At 70.2% G+C, this 17,357-nt stretch overlaps 1 protein-coding gene across 1 annotated transcript; it reads right to left on the bottom strand.

Moving 5' to 3' along the window:
- Nucleotides 1-3,226: 3,226 nt before the first annotated feature.
- On the bottom strand, nucleotides 3,227-12,924 carry LAD1 (ladinin 1). The gene is made up of 10 exons (XM_054576493.1): nucleotides 12,828-12,924; nucleotides 8,484-8,624; nucleotides 6,879-7,884; nucleotides 6,378-6,482; nucleotides 5,609-5,652; nucleotides 4,430-4,493; nucleotides 4,180-4,317; nucleotides 3,885-3,971; nucleotides 3,538-3,612; nucleotides 3,227-3,232 (listed from the first exon to the last, which is right to left on the bottom strand). Exons 1-10 carry the CDS (start codon nucleotides 12,860-12,862, stop codon nucleotides 3,227-3,229), a joined length of 1,701 nt encoding a protein of 566 aa, XP_054432468.1. The 5' UTR covers nucleotides 12,863-12,924.
- Nucleotides 12,925-17,357: the final 4,433 nt, after the last annotated feature.

Genomic DNA, 17,357 nt, shown 5'->3' with positions numbered 1-17,357 from the left:
CTGGGGAGCGGGGGGCGTCGGCCGCTATGTCGGCAGGTGCCGGAATCGGGGCTGACAGGGCATGTACTCCTCACCATATAAGCCCATGTGGTGGTCCAGCTGCCCAGATAAGCTATTTAAAACCAGACCAGATATGCAGGGGACGCGGCGGGGCGGTGGGGGGGGCAGCTGGCGTGTAACAGAAGCCAGCTGTCCCTCTTGACAATCCTGATAGAGCAGGTGCCACGGCCCAGGCCTGGGAGGGAGCCTGGGGGTGGGGCTTGGGGCAGGAGGCAACCCCGAAACACTCCTGAGTGCCCGGTGGGCAGAGATGCCCCCCAGGCCACACCGGCTGCCTCTCATGGGCTGAGTGGCCTTCTCAGGAAGCGGGTCTACCGGCCTCCCGAGGACGTCTGCAAAGCGGGGCTCCTCCATGACCCTAGAGCCACCCGGCCCGTCCGGGTTCCAGGAAAAGGGCTGGCTGGACCCCAGGAGGTCAGGCAGAAGGTGGAACTAAGTAGCCGGAGGGGCGGTCCCGCTCGATGGCGGCCGGCTGCGTGGGGTCCTCGGGCTCGTCCTCCAGGGCTTTCAAACGAAGCCGCGACCCGCGGCCCCTGCTCTTCCTTGAGGCCCCCACGGCCGGGGCCCGGGGCCTCTGCCGTCTGCTGGCTGGTGTGTGCGTGGCCCCAGCCCAGCGCCCGGGACCTTTGAGGACTCGTGTGTGACCAGCGCGAGCGAGCGGAGGAAACCGAGTCTGGGGCGGCTGACCCCTCCCTCCGCCTGCCCACGCAGTGTCCCAGGCCCCCGTGCGCACTCGGAGGGAGGGTGGCTCGCGCTTGGACCGGGCTTCTCCTCCCAGTGTCCCGGCCCCAGGCCCTGGGCCCTCCAGGCTTGCCCGCCCGTGACTCGCTCTTTTCTGTGGGCAGAGCAAGCCCCTCCCGGCCTCTGCCCTCTGCGCCCCCAGCCTGACCACGCGTCCAGCCTCCCAGCCCCGCTGCCTCGGGGACCGCGTGCTGGGGCTGCCGAGGGCACCCTCGAGAGGCCGCCCCGGGCCGGACGGCCGCTTCCTTCTTGCGCGTTCTGCTCTCAGACTCCTGCCTGTCACTGAGCTGAAACTGTCCCCTCCCTGGTCCCCAGGAACATCGGAGCCCAGTGGCCTGATTCCACCCCACCCCACCGCACCCAGGCTTCTCCCCTGCCGCGTGGCCCCCCCGCCCCGCCTGCAGGACAAGCTCGGGCCCTGTGCCTACCAGCCAGCACCCCGGGGGGCGGGCCTAGAGACAGGCGCTGGGGACAGAGCCCCAGAGGCACGGTGACAACCAGGCTCAGCCATGTGACCCCCCCCCCAGGGCCCAGCCTTGCTTTGTGCCCAGCCTGGCATCTCCCGGAACCTAGGAGCTGTGTTTGTTTCAGAGACCCCCCCACCTTTGATTGGAGCTGCTTCCATGGGCTGTGGTTTCTCACAAGCCCAACAACACTCCAAACACACCCCAGCCTGTCTGCAGGGCCCCGCGGAGGCCCGCGCGTTCTTGCGTGAGTGTGGGAGGCTTTTCCCGATGGTTCGGAGGCAGGGACGGAATTCGGAGAGCGGGGAGGCAGCCCCTCAGCCGGTGTGGCCATCCAGCAGCCTCCAGCCGCCGCACGGGGACCCATGGGGTTGCTCCCAACCTTCCTCAGTGCCCCGTCCCTGCAAATGGGCGTAACGCCGCCAGCGCGGAGAGGACGGAGCGGTGGTGCCCATCAGGGACTGTGCTGGGAGAAACACAGGCTGGCATGTGCTGCAGACTTGAGGGCCCACAGAGAGGACGGTGCCTGGCGGGGTCCTAGGCCACGGGGGCAGGAAGGCGGACCCCGGGGCAGCCTCCGAGGGCCTCGTCTAGGAGCAGTTGATGTGAAGATGGTGTGCCTGCTGGACAGTCTCACGGCCGGGGGCTTTCCAAAGTTTACGACATGAGCGTTCAGACCCCCGAGGCCCCCTGTTTGAACCCGGAGTCTCTGAGCGGGGCCGCCCTCCCTCTCTGCGCCCTCACGTCTCTGCGCCCTCCCGTCTCTGCGCCCTGGCCAGCTCCCCAGGCTCTCCAGGCAGAGCCCGGTCATGGGCGGCCGGGGTGCTCAGGGCAGGCACGAGGCCAGCACAGGAGACCCGCCAGCTGGGCACGGGCCAGCCGGTCACACATGGGGCTCTGAGGGCCTCCTGTCCGCCGGACCACGGGACCCAAGACAGAAGCTGTCACCCTGAAGGGCCGTGTTCTGAGACGCCCTCGGCTTCCCAGGCATGCGGAGGCGGAGGCGGGGGCGGGGGGTTGGGGACGGGTCTGGGCACCCGTATATGCACATTTTTAAAATTAGGTTGTGAGGAGGTGGGACCGGGCACCGGACTGTCATAGTCTGGTTTGCCCTGGATTCTCAGATGGCCCAGCGTCTCCAGGTTCACAGAGGCCGTGGCACTGGGGGGCTGGGAAACGATCTCGGGAGGGTGCGTGTTGGAGGGGGGCTGGCCGCTCGGCCCCCCAGAATCACTATGTAGGGCCGCGGGATGCCACCCGCCTTCATGTGAGGAGAAGTGGGGGCTGCTGGGAAGAGGTCGGCTCGTCCCCGAGCCCAAACAATCCCCCCACGTCGCAGATGACCGCTGTCAAAAAGCAGAGCCTCCAGCGAAGAGCTGGTCGGAAGGTATTTTTAGTCACTTACACCTGAGAGTGAGCGGGTTTATCAGAGCTTCCTGAGAACAGCGAGGAGTGAGGGGCCACCGAAAGGCACTGGGGTCGGCCGGGCAGTGAGGGGCGGGCGAAGCGGGCGGGGGGCAGTGCGGCTGCCCCCCACCCCCGGGGTCGGGGCTCAGCCAGCGGGGGCCGGCCCTGGAGGACGGTGGGGGAGCCGGGCCTCCCCTGGGAGCACACCGGACAGGGGCCCCGGAGTCCTTGAGGGGCAGCGCGCCCCGCTCCCGGAACGGAGCAGACACAGGCGGCGTCCCCGGCCAGGGCGCCGCGGCCCCGGGGATGGGGATGGGGGCCCGTGCGGCGGCAGCGCTGCTGTGGGTCCCGGCTCCGGGGTACCTGCCTCGGGGGGCGCCAGGGCCCACCTGCCCTGAGGCTGGCCGGGAAGGAGCCACGGGCGTCTCCCGGACGGCCCAGGCCTCAGGCAGAGAGGGACCGGGTGGCAGGAGGCAGGGACGTGGCTGCAGGGGGCGGGCCCGGCCTGCGGGAGGGCCCTGGACGCGGCGAGCGGCCTGTCCTGGCGCAGCCTGTCATGCCTGTGAGACGAAGGTGCATTAGATCAAGGGAAGGGGGCCCCCAGGGCCGGGGCCGGAGGGGCCTCTGGACCGGAACACAGCCCTTTGTCCAAGCGCCACGCCCACACTGGGCCAGAGACCCCCGGCCGTGGGGTGGGAGGGGCTGGAGGCTGGAGGCTGGAGGCTGGAGGCTGGGGCACAGCAGCCTGAGAGCAGGACCAGGGCATTCTGGGTATGCGGGCTGGGCCACCGCAGGCCAGTTGGCGTGTGCGGGCGTGTGCAGGCGTGTGGGGCACCTCCCAGCCAGCCCCCTGCGCTCCCCTCACCTTGGCATCTGGGGAGGAGTCTGCTTCCCTCCCGCCCTGGGTCCTCTGGGCGTCTTCGGACTCGTTCTGCGCCTCCTGGGTGGGGGAGTCAGGTGGGGACCAGGGACTTAGGCAACTGCAGAGGGGCTGGGGACCCTCAGCACCCCCCTGAGGGGGGCTCCAGGCCCACCCTCCTCTCCTGCACGCCCCGCCGCCACCGCTGACCCACAGGCGTCCACACAGCCCTACCCGCTCCCACTCTCCCCCCAGCCCCGGCTCAGCCCGCACCCCCAGGGCCCCTCTGACCCGCCTCATCCCACCACGGAGCGTCCCTGGGGGGGCCGGGGGCCTCAGCGGGGACCGGGCACCTGGAGGTCCTCGTCTCTGGACTCCTGGGTCCGGCTGATCCACAGATTGAGCCTTGATGTCACAACCCCAGAGAGCTTCAGGTTCTCCTGAGGATGGAGGCTCCCATCAGGCTGTGGGGCCACCGGCACAGCCACAGAGACCCGAGGCCACCGCCCCGCCCCCCGGGCGCTGGGGCGACGCGGGCTCAGGACACGAGCGGTAACCCAGGTCCGCCGGCACGGGCTCCCGGAAGCTGGGCCAGGGCCGCGGCCCAGCGCCCGGGCCCCGCAGGCCTCCCGAGGCCGAGCCCCTCACCTTGCGGCCGCAGGCTGGCTCCGCGCGGCCCGGGCTGGCCCGCTCCTTCTCAAAGAGGTGGCGCTTGCTGGCGACCCCCACAGGAGCCACGAAGAACTCGGTGCGGGAGGAACCCAGAGACTTGATGGACTCCGATCTCTGGGGACAGAGAGCACCGAGGCTGACCCTGGGGCGGTGGCGGTGGCGGGCGGGGCGGGGGGGCAGACGCACCCATGCACCCACCCAGCACAGGAGCTGCCGCTCGGCCCACCTGGATGGCTGACTGGTATCTCTCCAGCTTCTCTCCCAGCTTGACCGGGAGCCTCACGCTGGCGCTGCAGCAAGAAGGACAGGGTGACGCAGAGCCGGGGAGCCCTCCTCCCAGGGAGACCCACGTGCCCCGCCCCCGTCACTGGGGGAGGCTTCCACGAGCTGTGCCCGGGAAAGCCTGCAGACCCAGGACGGCCCTCGCCGCCCTGGAAACAGCCCGCTCAGCAGGACCAGAGCTCTCTGCCACCCTCCCCGCGCCTGTCACTTCTACCCAAACACGTTCCCTGAATCTCCTCCCCATCTGCCCCACCATTGCGTGCCCCCCCCGCACCGCCCGCTGGCCACGCAAACTCTCTCCCCACACGAATCCCATCCTATGCTTCCGGCTCGAACCCTCAGGCCCCAGGACAGGGACCAAACTCCGCGCCCAGCCGACAAGCCTCCCGGGACCTGGTCCCCGCCTCCCCTCCCAACGCTGCGTCCCCTCCAACCCCCTTCTCCACGTGGTTGTGGGCCCCCAACCAGACGCAGCACGCTCTTCACACGCGGCCTTTCCACAGGCTGCTCCCTCCAGCGAAGACGCGCCGCCCACCTTCCACCTGGAAACCGGGAGTCCGGCGCGGACGCCGACTGCCCCGGAGCCGTCCTGCACCCCCAGGCCCGCTGGGCCGCTCTCGCAGGGTAATCGTGAGGCGAGCCTGCGCCTCACCGGTCCCTGTGCCACCCCCCACCCCCAGCCGGCCGAGGACGGCAGGCCTCAGCGACGGTCCAGGGCAGGCGGACCCGCCTGGGCGCCTGAAGTTCCTGCCGCGCACGCCAGCTGCTTTCCAAACCCAATTCCGGGTTGTTCTGTTTTTTTCAACACGCAGTCCTCACTTGGCTTCTGTCCACGTGGGTGCTGAACACGCAGGTTCCCAGGCCCCCTCCTGCCTTCACGTCAAGGCCAAACCCTCCTCTGCCTTCGCTGCCCCACCCGAGCCCTCCTCCTCCCCCTTGCTCCCCCCGCCACGATCTGCCCCTCCCGCGGCCTCTCCCAGGGCCACGGCTCCCCCAGGCGTAGCGCCGTGCCGCCCCTGAGCCCTGGGCTGGCACGGTGCCGGCCCCGCACGTGGTCTACGCAACAGCCTGGCTGAAGGTGGGAACACGCCAGACAGGCGAGGCGGCACGCCCAGCCCCGGACCTGCGGGTCAGGGTTCCTTCGGAGCTGTTTATCCTGGGGCTCATCTGCAACGAGAGAGAGGCACCGATGAGCGGGGTCCCCAGGGAGGCCTCGGCCCCTTCAAAGGAGGGCTCAGCCCTCGGAGCCATTCCCCCTCCACTGCGCAAGCCCCAACCAACCCTCTGTGGAAGGCCCCCCGTGTCTGGGAGAGGCCTGTGCCCACCAGCCAGCCTGGGGCAAAGCCTCTCTCTGGATCCCTGCGGGTGTTCGAGGGTGTTCTGCGACACCTGCTGACGGGTCTGCCCCCCGCGGCCCGAGGGCCCTGTCAGGGCTTCCGGCCGCCTCCCCAGAGCCCCCGACAAAACACAGCGGAAAATGAGCAAGTCACCCAGAGAGCACAGCGCTGAGTGGGTGGGTAGAGCGTCCGCAGGGCAGACCATCTGCACTACGGGGGCCCTGCCCCCCTTGCCCCGCGGGGTTGGACCGGAAGTGGTGAAGGCAGGTGGGTGGCCCTGCCAGCATTCCCCCCACCCCGCATCCCACCAGCACCCCAACGCGGCGCCACCTTCCTGCAGTCCCGGCTCTCACCACCAGGGGGCACTGCCCGCGTGTGTCCATACGCTCCTTCAAGCCGCTAGCTGCCCCCCTCTGCTAACTCAGCCTCCTCTGCTGTGATCCCGGGGGGAATCCAAAGCCTCCCCTCCCCATCCGGACAGGCCCCTGTGCCCTGGCAGACGCTGCTTCCCCGCGCTGCCCCCCAGGGGACAGGACGAGGGCCCTGGGCTCTCACCCGGAAGGAGATGGTCCTGGGGCTGGAGCGCCGGAGGGAGCTGCTGTAGGTGGCCCTGGGGCCCGAGGACGAGCCCTCCGCTCCCTCCTTTCTAGGAATCTTCACCTGGGGGGAGGGGGAGGGTCACACGGGCAGCCTGGCAGCCCCGAGCCCGAGCCGCGGCGGGGACGCCAGGTGGCCGGGCCCCCCTCCCCCCGCCGGGGCTGCAGGAGGAAGGGGGCAGTAGGAAGGCCTCTCGTCTGCCGGGGGGCGGTGGGCACGGATCCGCAGAGCCAGGCCGCCAGGCGCGGGGCCGGGCCCCTGAGAAGGACGCGGGGTCTGGGGCCCTGAATCCCTTTCAGCACCAGCCCCCCTCGGCGTCCCCTGATCCGGCAGTGACCGGGAGCCATCGCGGGAGAGGACACGGCCAAAGTCAGCGTGAAGGAGGGAGACGGGAGACAGCAAGGGGGCCGCAGACACCGGGGCAGGACTGGGGGGCGGGGCGGGGGCGGCACTGCCAACCTGGACTGTGATGGTCGGGAGGCTGGCAGCCGCGGGCGGAGGCTGGCAGGTCCCTGGCTCTGCCGAGGACCGCTGGTTCTTCCCGGGGGGAGGGGCTGCTTTCTGGCCTGCCCCTGCCGCGGGCTGCTCCTGGGCCGGGGGCTGCTCCTGGGCCGGGGGCTGCTCCCTGGGCTGGGGCTGCTCCCTGGGCTGAGGCTGAGGCTTCTCCCGGGGCTGAGGCTGAGGCTTCTCCTGTGCCTGGGGCTGCTCCCTGGTCTGAAGCTTCTCCCGGGGCTGAGGCTGCTCCCTGGGCTGAGGCTGAGGCTTCTCCCTGGGCTGGGGCTGCTCCTGAGGCGGAGGCTTCTCCCCGGGCTGGGGCTCCTCCTGAGCCTGGGGCTGCTTCGAGCCCAAGGCCCTCTTTGGGACCACCTTTGCCTCTGAGGCCGATGACTTCTCAAAGAGCAACGTTCTCTCAGACACCAGTCTCCTCTCTGAACTTGACGTCTTCCCTTGGGTCGGCAGCTTCTCGGAGACGCCTGTTTTTTCTAAAATTGGTTTCTTGTCCTCTGCCACGTCCACCTTCTGGGACAGTGCTGTGCTCTCAGTGATGGAGGCTGCCTGAGAGCCCGGCCTCTTCTCCAGCGCAGCTGCCCCCTCTGGAGCAGAGGGCTTCTCCTCTGAGCCTGGGGACTTCGCCGACACCCCCTTCTGCCCGCCTCCTGGCTCTCTGCCCACCTCCTCCTGGGCCCAGGGGCCCCGCTGCTCCCGGCTCAGTCTGCGGCGGGGTGGCGCCCCCACCTCCTTCTTGGGCGGGAGGGTCTGCTGCCCGGCCTGCCCAGGGCCGGAGCTGTCCCTTCCCTTCTCCGCCTCCAGCCGCTCCCGGACGGTGGCCTCTGACACTTCCACCAGCTGCCGCCTCTGTCTCCGCTCCTGCCGGGTCCTGAGGATGGCCTGGACGTCCTCGGTCTCATCTCTGGAGGCTGGGGATGGTGGCTTGGGTCCCTCTGCTTCTTCGACACTCGGCAGCCTGAGCCAGAAGGTGGGGAACAGAGTCAGAGGACGTTGGAGGAGGGAGGGAGCCTGGCCTTGCTCGGAGGGCAGGTGAGGCGCGACCCAGGGGAGAGCCCAGCACAGACCCGGCTCACGGGAGGCTCAGGAAACCCTGGCCCTTCTCTTGCTGCCCTCGAACCCCAAAGTCGAGGGGGCCAGACCAGTCCCCGCATCCTTCCCCTAGAAGGGAATTCCGGAGAGTCCGAGTTAGGGGCTCAGCCCGGTTTAGTGGGAAGGCAGAGCCAGGAGCCTGACAGACCAAGCAGGCATGTCAGCGCGGCACCCGTGTTCTCTATGACTCAGTTTCTCCACCTGTAAGTGGGTCTGTGGTGCCTCTCTGGGGGATATTGTGAGGGCTGAGTTACGCCCACCACACGCCCAGCCATGCTCCGGCCCGCAGACCGAAGCGAGGGGCCGGGGCCGTTTGAGCCGTGCGGTGAGCAGGCCAGGCAGGTCCAGGCGGGCCTGGGGCGGCGGGGCAGGGGGCGCTCCTCTTCGTGCCCTGAGTCACCCCCTGGGCCCCAGATGCCGCGCTGAGTCCTGACGTAACACCCGGCCCCCGCCCCAACCGCGCACCTGGCCGGGGCCGGCTGCCCTGCACTCTGGGCCAGCCGGGGCGCCTCGGCGTCGTCCCCGGTGGAGCTGAGGTTCCGGTGGCGTCGGCGGCGCTCGCGTTGCTGCTCCTCCTGGTCCTCCAGGCTCCACTGCTGGGCCAGGCTGCGGGGGGGGGGAGGCAGGGGGGCACCGGTCAGAGGTCAGCGAAGCCCAGGAGCCCCCAGACCCTGGCCGGGCACCACGGGCGCTGAACCCGCAAATGTGCACTGTGTGTGGAAGATGGTGCAAAAGACCGAACGGAAGACATCTGAGACATAGTTCTGTGTGGGGGTCGTGTATTTTGGATATTTTGGACTAAGTCCGATATGATACGAAAATTAAAATCACCTGTTTCTCTTTACTTTTTTGATGGGTCAACCAGAAAGTGTCACACTTTAAATATGGCTCCTATTCTACATCTATTAAGTGTCTCTTAAATTTCTGCCACAGCTGCAGGATTTGGGTTAGCTCCTCGGCCGCAGCTCAGCTGTGACGCAGGGACAGGTGAACTCCGTGGGCAGGGCCGTCCTCATAGTGGGCGTCGAGCAGCGCCCAGCCCCGCCACTGGGTGCCAGGAGACTCCCTGCCCCCCCCCCCCCGATGGAACAAAGATGCTCCCCGACGTCCCTGGGTGTCCGTGGGGAGAAAAAACGACCCTCGCGGAGACCTATCGGGTCAGCCTTGGCCGTGGACCCCACAGCGGAGTGGGGCGGGGAAGGGGGCAGGTGGACTTGACAAGGTCCCCTTCGCTCTGGGCTTGGGTTCTTGGGCAGCGACAGACATTGCCCAGCTTTTCAGAGGAGAGTCTCGGGAAGAGGACCTCCTGCCCTGGGAAAGCTCGCGATGCCGCCGCCCCTGCCTTTCCCAGGGGCTCCTGGCCTCTTTCCCCTCCAGCGCCAGCTCCCACCGCTGGGGAGCAAGGGGACCCCGTACCCCTTCACTCTCACAGCCGCGCCGCTGCCAGCCGCCCCCTGCCCTCTCCAGCCATTGACCCGCCCACCACCTGCCAATCAAGCACCCTCAGCTGTGGCCCCGCCCACCGCCCCCGCCCACCCGCCGGATCCACCCGTCCTTCCTCCCAACCAGAGCAAACACTCCTGAGCCAGCTCCACATCAGGATTGTGGGGTTCGCCAGGCGAGACTGGGTCCCCGCCCCGACACACCTCCTCCCCGGCAGGCTCGGGGCGGGGGGCGGGCCCAGGGTCGACGCAGCCCTCCTGCCTCGAGGGGCGCCTCTGCTCCCCCCAGCGGAGATGGAGGCTCCAGTCGGGGCTGCGGAGCCTCGACCACAGAATGAGGACAAGATAGCCGTGGCCTCCGCACGACCCCGCAAGCCCTGCACATCTTTCATTCATGGGTTCGTTCGTTCACAACCACGAACGAGGGTCTCCTAGGACCCAGGCCCCTGGCTTCCTTGTTCATACCCAGCGACTCCAGGGCCAGTCTGGGCTGTGTTCCCGGCTCACTCCCCCTCGGGCCCCTCCCTGGGCCCTCGTCCACGGTCTGGGATAGACGCCGAGGCACCCACCCTCCGGGGAAGGTGACCCCAACTGAGTGGAAGCTCCTGTCCCCTGACAGCCATGGAACCCCCGCCTGTGGTAACTATGGGCTGAGAAAGGGGCCCACTTGACACTGGAGGACACACCAAAACCCGCACAGGTGCAGAGTCGGCGCGCAAAGGGCGGCGGTGGCGGCGAGGCCCTACACCGGTGCCCCACGCCGCCTGGCCCTGCCCGGCTGTGCCCCTGCCCTGTCGGCCTCAGGCCCCCGCAGCCCTGGGGGGCGCAGCCTCGTCCTGCTTGCAGAGGAGGAGGCTGAGCGTGCAGGGGTTAAGGCCTTTTCCAAGACAGCGCAGCAAATAGAAAGGGGCTGTGATGCCCTCCCAGGACAGCCGCTCAAAGCCCAGCACCCAGAGGGCCGCCTTCCCGGGCCGGCCGCTGCGGGGAGGAAGGAGCGGCCGCGGGCCGACGGGTGGGATTCCCCGCCCAGGGCAGGCTGAGCCCGCGGACAGCCCGCGGGAGCAGGGCTGGGGAAACCCAGAGGCTGAAGCACTGACCTTTCGGGCTCCAGGGCCCGGCCCAGGGTGGAGCCCGCGGGTCCCGGCGTCCAGGCGAGTCCCGGCCACTCTCACCGGCTGACGGCCGCTCCCTCCCGGCGGGCAGCCCTCCCCGCCGCCTCCACCTTCTCCGGGGACGTGCGCCCCGTCTGCCTCCCTGTGGGGCTGCGATGCCCAGCTGCCCCAGGCGGAGGAGGGCGGTGTGAGGCTGCCCCAGCGGCGAGTGCCCCGGGGCTCGGGAAGCATGAGCTGCCAGCCTTGGAGGCGAGGACAGGCAAGGGGCGCAGGCCGGGGCTGAGGTCCAGCCCCACTGGTTGTGTGACCTTGGGCCAGTCCTCCGCTCCGAGGGTTCCACACAATCAGGGTCACCCGGGGGGTCCCTGCGGCCTCCCCAGGCCCTGGTGGTCTGGGAGAGGTGTGGGGGAGGCCGAGGGCACATTGGGAGGTGGGGGCTGCCTGAGGCCCGGGCAGGAGAATGATTAACCACGGGCTGCTCAGGACAGGAATTCCCAGATCCACCTTCACCCCCCGCCAACGGGCTCGGCCCGGCCCCGCCCGCACCCAGGCCGGCCCAGGGAGGGGAGGACGGGCCGCTGGCCAGGGCCCCCAGCTGGCCGGCCCTGCGCTGCCCCGAGCCAGAGCCGGCGCCTCGGCACCGGCCCCCCACGCCGAGGGTGGGCTGCAGGCCGGCCCTGCGCTGCCCCAGCCCTCCCAGCCCCGCGGGCTGACAGTGACTCACAGCCCCCTCCCTCCTGCCGCCGGGCACGTTCGCCAGGGAGTGGCCCTCTGCTCCCGGCACCTCGCCGAGGCCCCTGGACACTGGTGGGAACGCGGCCCCGCCCCTGCCGCCAAGCGGGGGACAAGCTCAGACCAGACCCCTGGGCCCACCTGAAAGGCGCGGTACCCACAACACACACACGCAGGCGGGCGTGCCGACGACATGCCCCCGCCCCAGCAGACAGCTCCCGGGCAGGCACGGCTGCTTCGCGCGTCCGACCCAACGTGCTGCGCTGAGGTCTCCGGCCACCACTCAGGTGGGCCCTCCTCAGACACCCAAGACCCGGGCGCGGCCCCACGAGAGCCTGCCGCCCTCACAGGCATCTGCCCGTGCTGCAGGCCGCGAACACGCCCGTGGGCACGCGTGTGCGTGCCCATCCGCCGATGCACTCGTTGCTGGAGTGGCGGCACACCCACGCCCTCCCCCGGGCACGCTGACCCACATGCAGAGTCCAAGGCCGCGCCCGCAGCCCCGCCCGGAGCACATGCCACCCCCGGGGCGTGTCCAGCCTCCCGGGGGCCTGGGTCCCTTTCCCAGGGCCCTGAGCTCCCTCCGTGCCTGGGGCTTAGTGCCCCCCCCCCGAAGACCCAAGGGCCCTGTTGTGCGTCAGAGCAGCGGGAGCTGGACCCCCCACAGCCCAGGGAGACAAGTCGCCGGGGGGAGGCTGAGGGAGGCCCCGGAGGGGCTCTGGACACCCTCACCCACGGGGGGCGGAGAAGGACACCCCAGCGCCCCCTTAATGGGGAAGGCCTGGGAGGCAGCACCGGCCATATCCCGGTGCCCACCGGGGAGGGGGCGGAGGCCAGCTTCTGCCGGCCAGAGCCTGTGGGCGGGGGCGCGGGGGCCCGGGTCCGAGCTCCGTGGGCCTCCGTCTCCACCGGGGCCAAGCCGTGCGCGGGGCAGGGCTGAGACGGTGACGGTGCTCGTGGGAGCATTTACGGGATAAGGGGGTGTGGGGCAGCCCTGTGGCTCCGGCAGAAGCTCCCCTTCTCTGACCCTTAGGGGACGCCCCGCAGGCAGGGGCCAAGACACCCCGTCCCCAGCCCCCTGGAGGGCCCCACTGACAAATGAGACACACGCGCAGGGACAGCACCAACCCTGAGGTCACCTGGCCCAGACGGCGCCGAGGCCGCCGCCCTTGATCTGAGGCGCCCACTCCGCCTCGCCGAGAGCGGCCGAGGGACACCTCACCGGGGCCAACAGCCGCGGGCAAGACCTGTCGGGCCGATGGGTTCTGGCCACCGGCCACCTCCCTATCCCCAGGCCCGGGGCTCCAGGCCGAGGCCCTGGCCTCCCCGGACACCCGGGGGCCGGGGGTGGGGGGAGGAAGGCTGGGCGAGCAGGAGCACCGCTCTGTCCCCGGGGGTCCCCCTGTGGGCTCCCAGGCCGCCCCCCGCCAGGGGCAGCCAGGCCGGGTCTGGCCTCAGTGCCAGGCCCCCCAGACAGGCCCCTCACAGGAGCGCGGCTGCCCACCTCCGGCCGCCCGGCTCACCTGGACAGCGCCGACCAGTCCTTCCTGCCGGACATGCTGCCGCCGAAAACCCGCGCGCTCCGCGGGGCCGCCTCACCTGCGTGCCCCTCCCCCGCCGCCAGCCCAGGTAAGTCACCTGGGCTTATATCCCCCGCCCGCCCCGCGGCGTGCTCTGATTTGCCGCCAGGAGCGGCCCGGGGTGTGGGCTCCCACGTCGCCGCCCTCGTCCCCGCCCCCGGCCCCCGCACGCCGGACAGACGGTCGCTCGGACCCGGGGACGGACGCCCGGGCGGCGCGGGGCGAGGGCGGCCAGCTTCCTGCTCAGAACCAGTCGGACCAGCTCGGCGCTGGGCGCCTCCTTGCGCAGGTGTCGCGGCCCCGGGTGCCGCGCGGGGGGCGGGACCCGCAGATCGGGGTCAGGCTGAGCTCACTGCCGGGAACGGCTTCGCCCGCCCGAGAAGCCCAGGGCAGGAAGCCGGGGCGGAACCGGGCGCAGGTACCGTAATCGCTGGAGGAGAGCGCCCTGCGCGCGGCTCCTGGGCGGGGGCCTGGGGCTGCTGCGCAAGGGGCCGCCCCCGAGCTGGGCAGCGCCCCGCCCGGGACGCGATTCTGAGCTTCCGCTCTGCCAGGTCGCAGCGCCCGCACCACTGGGAAAAGGGGAAGCGGTCCCAGGCGCTGTTCCCGGTCGCGGGTGATGGACTTTGGGCTGGAGGGGCGGGTGTGTAACAGGCCAGAAGAGGCCTCGGTTTCCCCAGAAGGAAGATGTGGACCCGGATGACTGGTTCTGGGGCCACTCGGGCAGCGGCCGCACCGGCTCCCCGCACCTGCCCAGCGGGGCTGGTGGGTGCGACTGCCCCCTTGCCAGGCTCAGCACGGGGAGCACTGCCTCCCCAGATGGGTCAGAGCTGCAAGGGCGGCGGAAGCCTCCGCGGCCCGCGCACCCTGGTGAGGGGGCCTGGTCCTGGGAGTGTCCCTGGGCCTTGCTCCAGCCTGGCCTCCCCGGGGCACTGACCCAGGGCACAGCGTCCTGGGTCTCCCAGCGAAGGAAACACGCACAGCGCCCGCCCGCTACGACCTCTCTTTCCCCAAACGCCCCCTCCTCCAGGGAGCCTTCCTTCCTGGCCTAGGAAGCGAGGCCGGGGTTCCAGGGCTGAGTGCTGGCCGGGGCCTGGCCCTGAGCTCGGATCTGCCACTTGTGAACCCCGGGACTTGGGTGCACATCAGCTGCTTCTTCACCGGGGTCATGGAAGGAAGACCTTGCCCCGCCTGCTTCCCGGTGGGGGGATGGAGCGAGTGGTGGCTGGGCCCGACTCCGGAACCTGTCTCCCCAGGCATGTGGGGAACGGGTTTCCCGTGGCGTCTGCGCTGGCACCTCAGCTCGGCAAGAAAAATTCTCCAGGCACGTGGAGCCTGGCCCCTCCGAAGGCATTTCCTGAGGCCACGGGCCAGTCATGTACGTGCCTACCTGTCAAAGTCTGACGCTCTCTCTGCGGGTTTTTATCTGCAGAGAGAGCGTCGGACTTTCTCTGCAGACACAAAGCACAGGAGGCGTGGACGGTAGGCGTGCGGGCGACACGAGATGTGGGGACAGGCCAGTGAGGTTCGGCACGTGTTGTGTGAGCACTTTCCAGCTGCTCTGTGCCCGCAGCAGCCCTGAGGGCACGGTGGTGACCGAGGGCCACCAGCTAGAGCGCCGTTTCCCGCGGCGGACCTCTGGAAACCACGCGCACATCTCTCAACAGGAAAAGGGAGCCCTGAACGATGGCCTGTTTGTCCTTTGTTCCTTTGAGCCGCCGGGAGCACATCTGTCGGGACGACGAGAAGACGGGAACGGCCGCGTGGGGGGGAGGATTCATACACGGGCGCCGACGTTACACAGAGGGAACGGGGACAGGTACACACGCGTGGACCGTGTTCGGCCGTGCGTGGAGGGGAGGGGCCCGGGGGGAGGGGCCCCGGGCGTCCGAGGCAGGTGCACCGCCGGTCTCCAGGTGTGAGATGCTCATTCTGTAACTCTCCCCTCTATACGTCCATTAAACGCTGTCCGGTGTGTGCTGCTCACTTCCTCTGGGGGATCCGCGAGGACACGCGATCCCAGGGGGAGCCCCAGGGCAAGGCCACGGGCTCCCCAGACTGCGGCCCGCGGGGGAAGGGGCCCCTCTCTGCTGCCAGAAGGGACGGCAGGCCCTGGAATCCCCCGCCCACCCCCGCCTTCACAGGGCCGCTTCTCCTTCCCCACGGCGGCCAGAGCGGGGATCCCGGGGGTTCCCTGTCCCCACAGCAGCGGGGGTGGCGGTCGCGCCTGACAGTCACAAGCACACGCGCGCGCGCGCACACACACACACACACACACACACACAGAGTCCTCCCTGGGGGATCTGCGCTCACAGCACCTGCCCAGGCTCCCAGGTGAGGCCATGCTTCTCTCCTGAGGTGGAGCAAAGGGCCAGGTCGCCGAGCCCGCGGGAGAACCAGGTGTCAGCACTGGAGCCAGGCACGTGCGGAGAGGGGCCCGGAGTCGGCCGCCAGCCCAGACGCCAGGGCACCTGCCTCCGGCTGGGACGCCAAGCTCCGCCCGCACCCGTGTCCTCCGCGCACTGGGAGTCGAAGGACCTGCGTCTCAGTCCCGGTTTAGGTCAGTGACCGTCCCTGTCCCTCTCTAGGCCTCCAGACCTTGACTGCCATGCTCCTCAGGGGGGCTACGGAGCTCACGCTGCTCGGCCCTGGCCTCGGGGGGCTGCCCCCCGGGGCCTACTCAGGAGGTTGTGTGGGTGGGGGCTTGTCAAGAGAACAGCCTGGCCTCGCAGGCAGCGGAGGGCCCGCGGGCGGCGGCTCCGGGGCTCGGTGGGGCAAGCGCCCCGCTGGGTCTGCGTCGATCCCTGCAGCCCGGCCCAGGCTCCGGGAGCTTGGTCACCCACCCGGAACGAAAGTGCCCTCCCGGCGGTCCCGCCCGGAGTCTGCGGGGAGTCTGGCTTGCTTCGCAGGGGGCCACTGGGGCTAATGTTTAACCGGCACCCTCCCCGTCAGGGCACTTCACCCGAGCACCTCCGTCCCTGCGCCCCGAGCCTGCCGCGAGGCGGCTGCAGACAGACAGGCTCAGCCCCTGCCCCCTGCCCCGCCGGCTGGGGAGGGGCGGCAGCTGGCCGCCCGAGGGCGCAGACAGCCAGGGGCGGTGGCAGGTGGTGGCATTCAGCCCTGGACGTCCCTTCCGAGGAGCCCCAGGCCCATCTCCAGCTACAGAGGGCCCTCACCAGCTGCTGGGGGTGGGCTTGCCGCAGGCACGCCTGCAAGCGGCCCCGCCGCTGCACCCCGCCTCACATGTGATGTCCTTTGCACACGTCCCCTCAGGTGGGGCTACGGGCACTTGCCAGGCGCAGGTGCAGGGCGCTGACCCCAGCTCCGGCCCCGTGGAAAACAGCAGGCTGGGCTCTGCGGGCCCAAGTCTGTCCCCCGACAGGGCACCCCAAGGCTGGCTGGCCGAGGTTCCGCTTTCCAGTCTGCAGCCACCGAGCCCTGGGTCGGAGGGTGGCGGAGGGGAACTCCCCTCGCCTGCATCCCCTCCCCTGTCGGTCTGAGGTCGCAGCGTCCCCCTCCGGCCGCTGCGAGACAGAGGGCGTGACTCTGACAATGCTCACAGCCCCGTCTGCTGTGATGGAGGCAGGGACTGGACGGGGATAAGGGCGGCCCCGCGGTTTCCTGGCTGAGCGGCCCTGGGGCGCGTGCACCGCTCTGTGCCTCGGGGCCGCCGTCGGACCTCCGGGGGTCGCCCCAGTGCCTTTCCCGGGGGTGGCTGCGAGGGCGGAAGGCGTTCCGTGTCCGGGCGTGGCCGGGGCTCAGGGAAAGGGGCTGCCGCTCGCTGTGCTCCACGTCCGGCCTCCGTGCTGCGGGCCCTCGGGGTGACGGGCGGCTGCAGTGGAATCGGGACCCTCCCCGGCACGCGGGCCCCCTCCGCGGCGGAACTCCAGTCCCAGCCCCTCCCAGACTTGCTTCCCACCCACGGGTCTGTGGGCCTTCCCCAGAAGGCCCTGCCTTGGGTGCGTGCAGCTGCCCCGCCTCCTCCGCCCACAGGCTCCCTGAGCGGAGGTGTTTGTTTTGAGTCAGGCCCCGGGCTGGTCGCTTGTCTGGTGAGGCAGGGTGGGGAGCCCAGAGGGCGGGGGCCCCAGCTTACTGGTGAACTAGCAGAACGGAGGTTTGGCTTTGGGACCCAGGGCCCGGCTCCCCCAAGGGGCTGACAGGAGGCAGAGCAGGGAGACCAGACTGGGGCCCCGGCCAGCCGGGGGGAGCCCTGGGCAGCAGGGAAGGGGGCTCCTTGGCCTCCTGGGGAAGGACCCCTCCCCATCCTCTGAGGCAGGGAGGCCCCACGGGTCCTTCTGCGCAGTGTGTGTGTGTCTGCACAGCAAGGCTACTGGCTGCGGCAGGGACGGTGTTCTCTGCACGCGTCTCCCTTTGTGCCCATGAGCTGTTTGCAGCGGGAACCCAGGGCACGTCGCTGCCGCCCCAGGCCGGTCCCATTGAGGGCCCCTCGCCGCTGGCGCTGAGGGGCCCCGGGGA

The sequence above is a fragment of the Pteronotus mesoamericanus genome, unplaced genomic scaffold (genome assembly GCF_021234165.1).
Source record: "Pteronotus mesoamericanus isolate MK-2021 breed Mesoamerican mustached bat unplaced genomic scaffold, CSHL_Meso_final contig_347, whole genome shotgun sequence".
Classification (NCBI taxonomy): Eukaryota; Metazoa; Chordata; class Mammalia; order Chiroptera; family Mormoopidae; genus Pteronotus; species Pteronotus mesoamericanus.
Note: the sequence above shows the minus strand (reverse complement) of the source record. Positions and strands in the feature narration are given on the sequence as shown.

Bases quoted from the DNA above. Each gene is read 5' to 3' on its own strand.
- LAD1 (XM_054576493.1), bottom strand. From the start codon at position 12,862: ATGTCCGGCAGGAAGGACTGGTCGGCGCTGTCCAG. The intron at 5,653-6,377 runs GTGAGAGCCCAG...CTCTCGTTGCAG, and splicing joins CCAGGACCATCTCCTTCCGG to ATGAGCCCCAGGATAAACAG. The intron at 4,318-4,429 runs GTGGGCCGAGCG...CTCTGTCCCCAG, and splicing joins GATACCAGTCAGCCATCCAG to AGATCGGAGTCCATCAAGTC.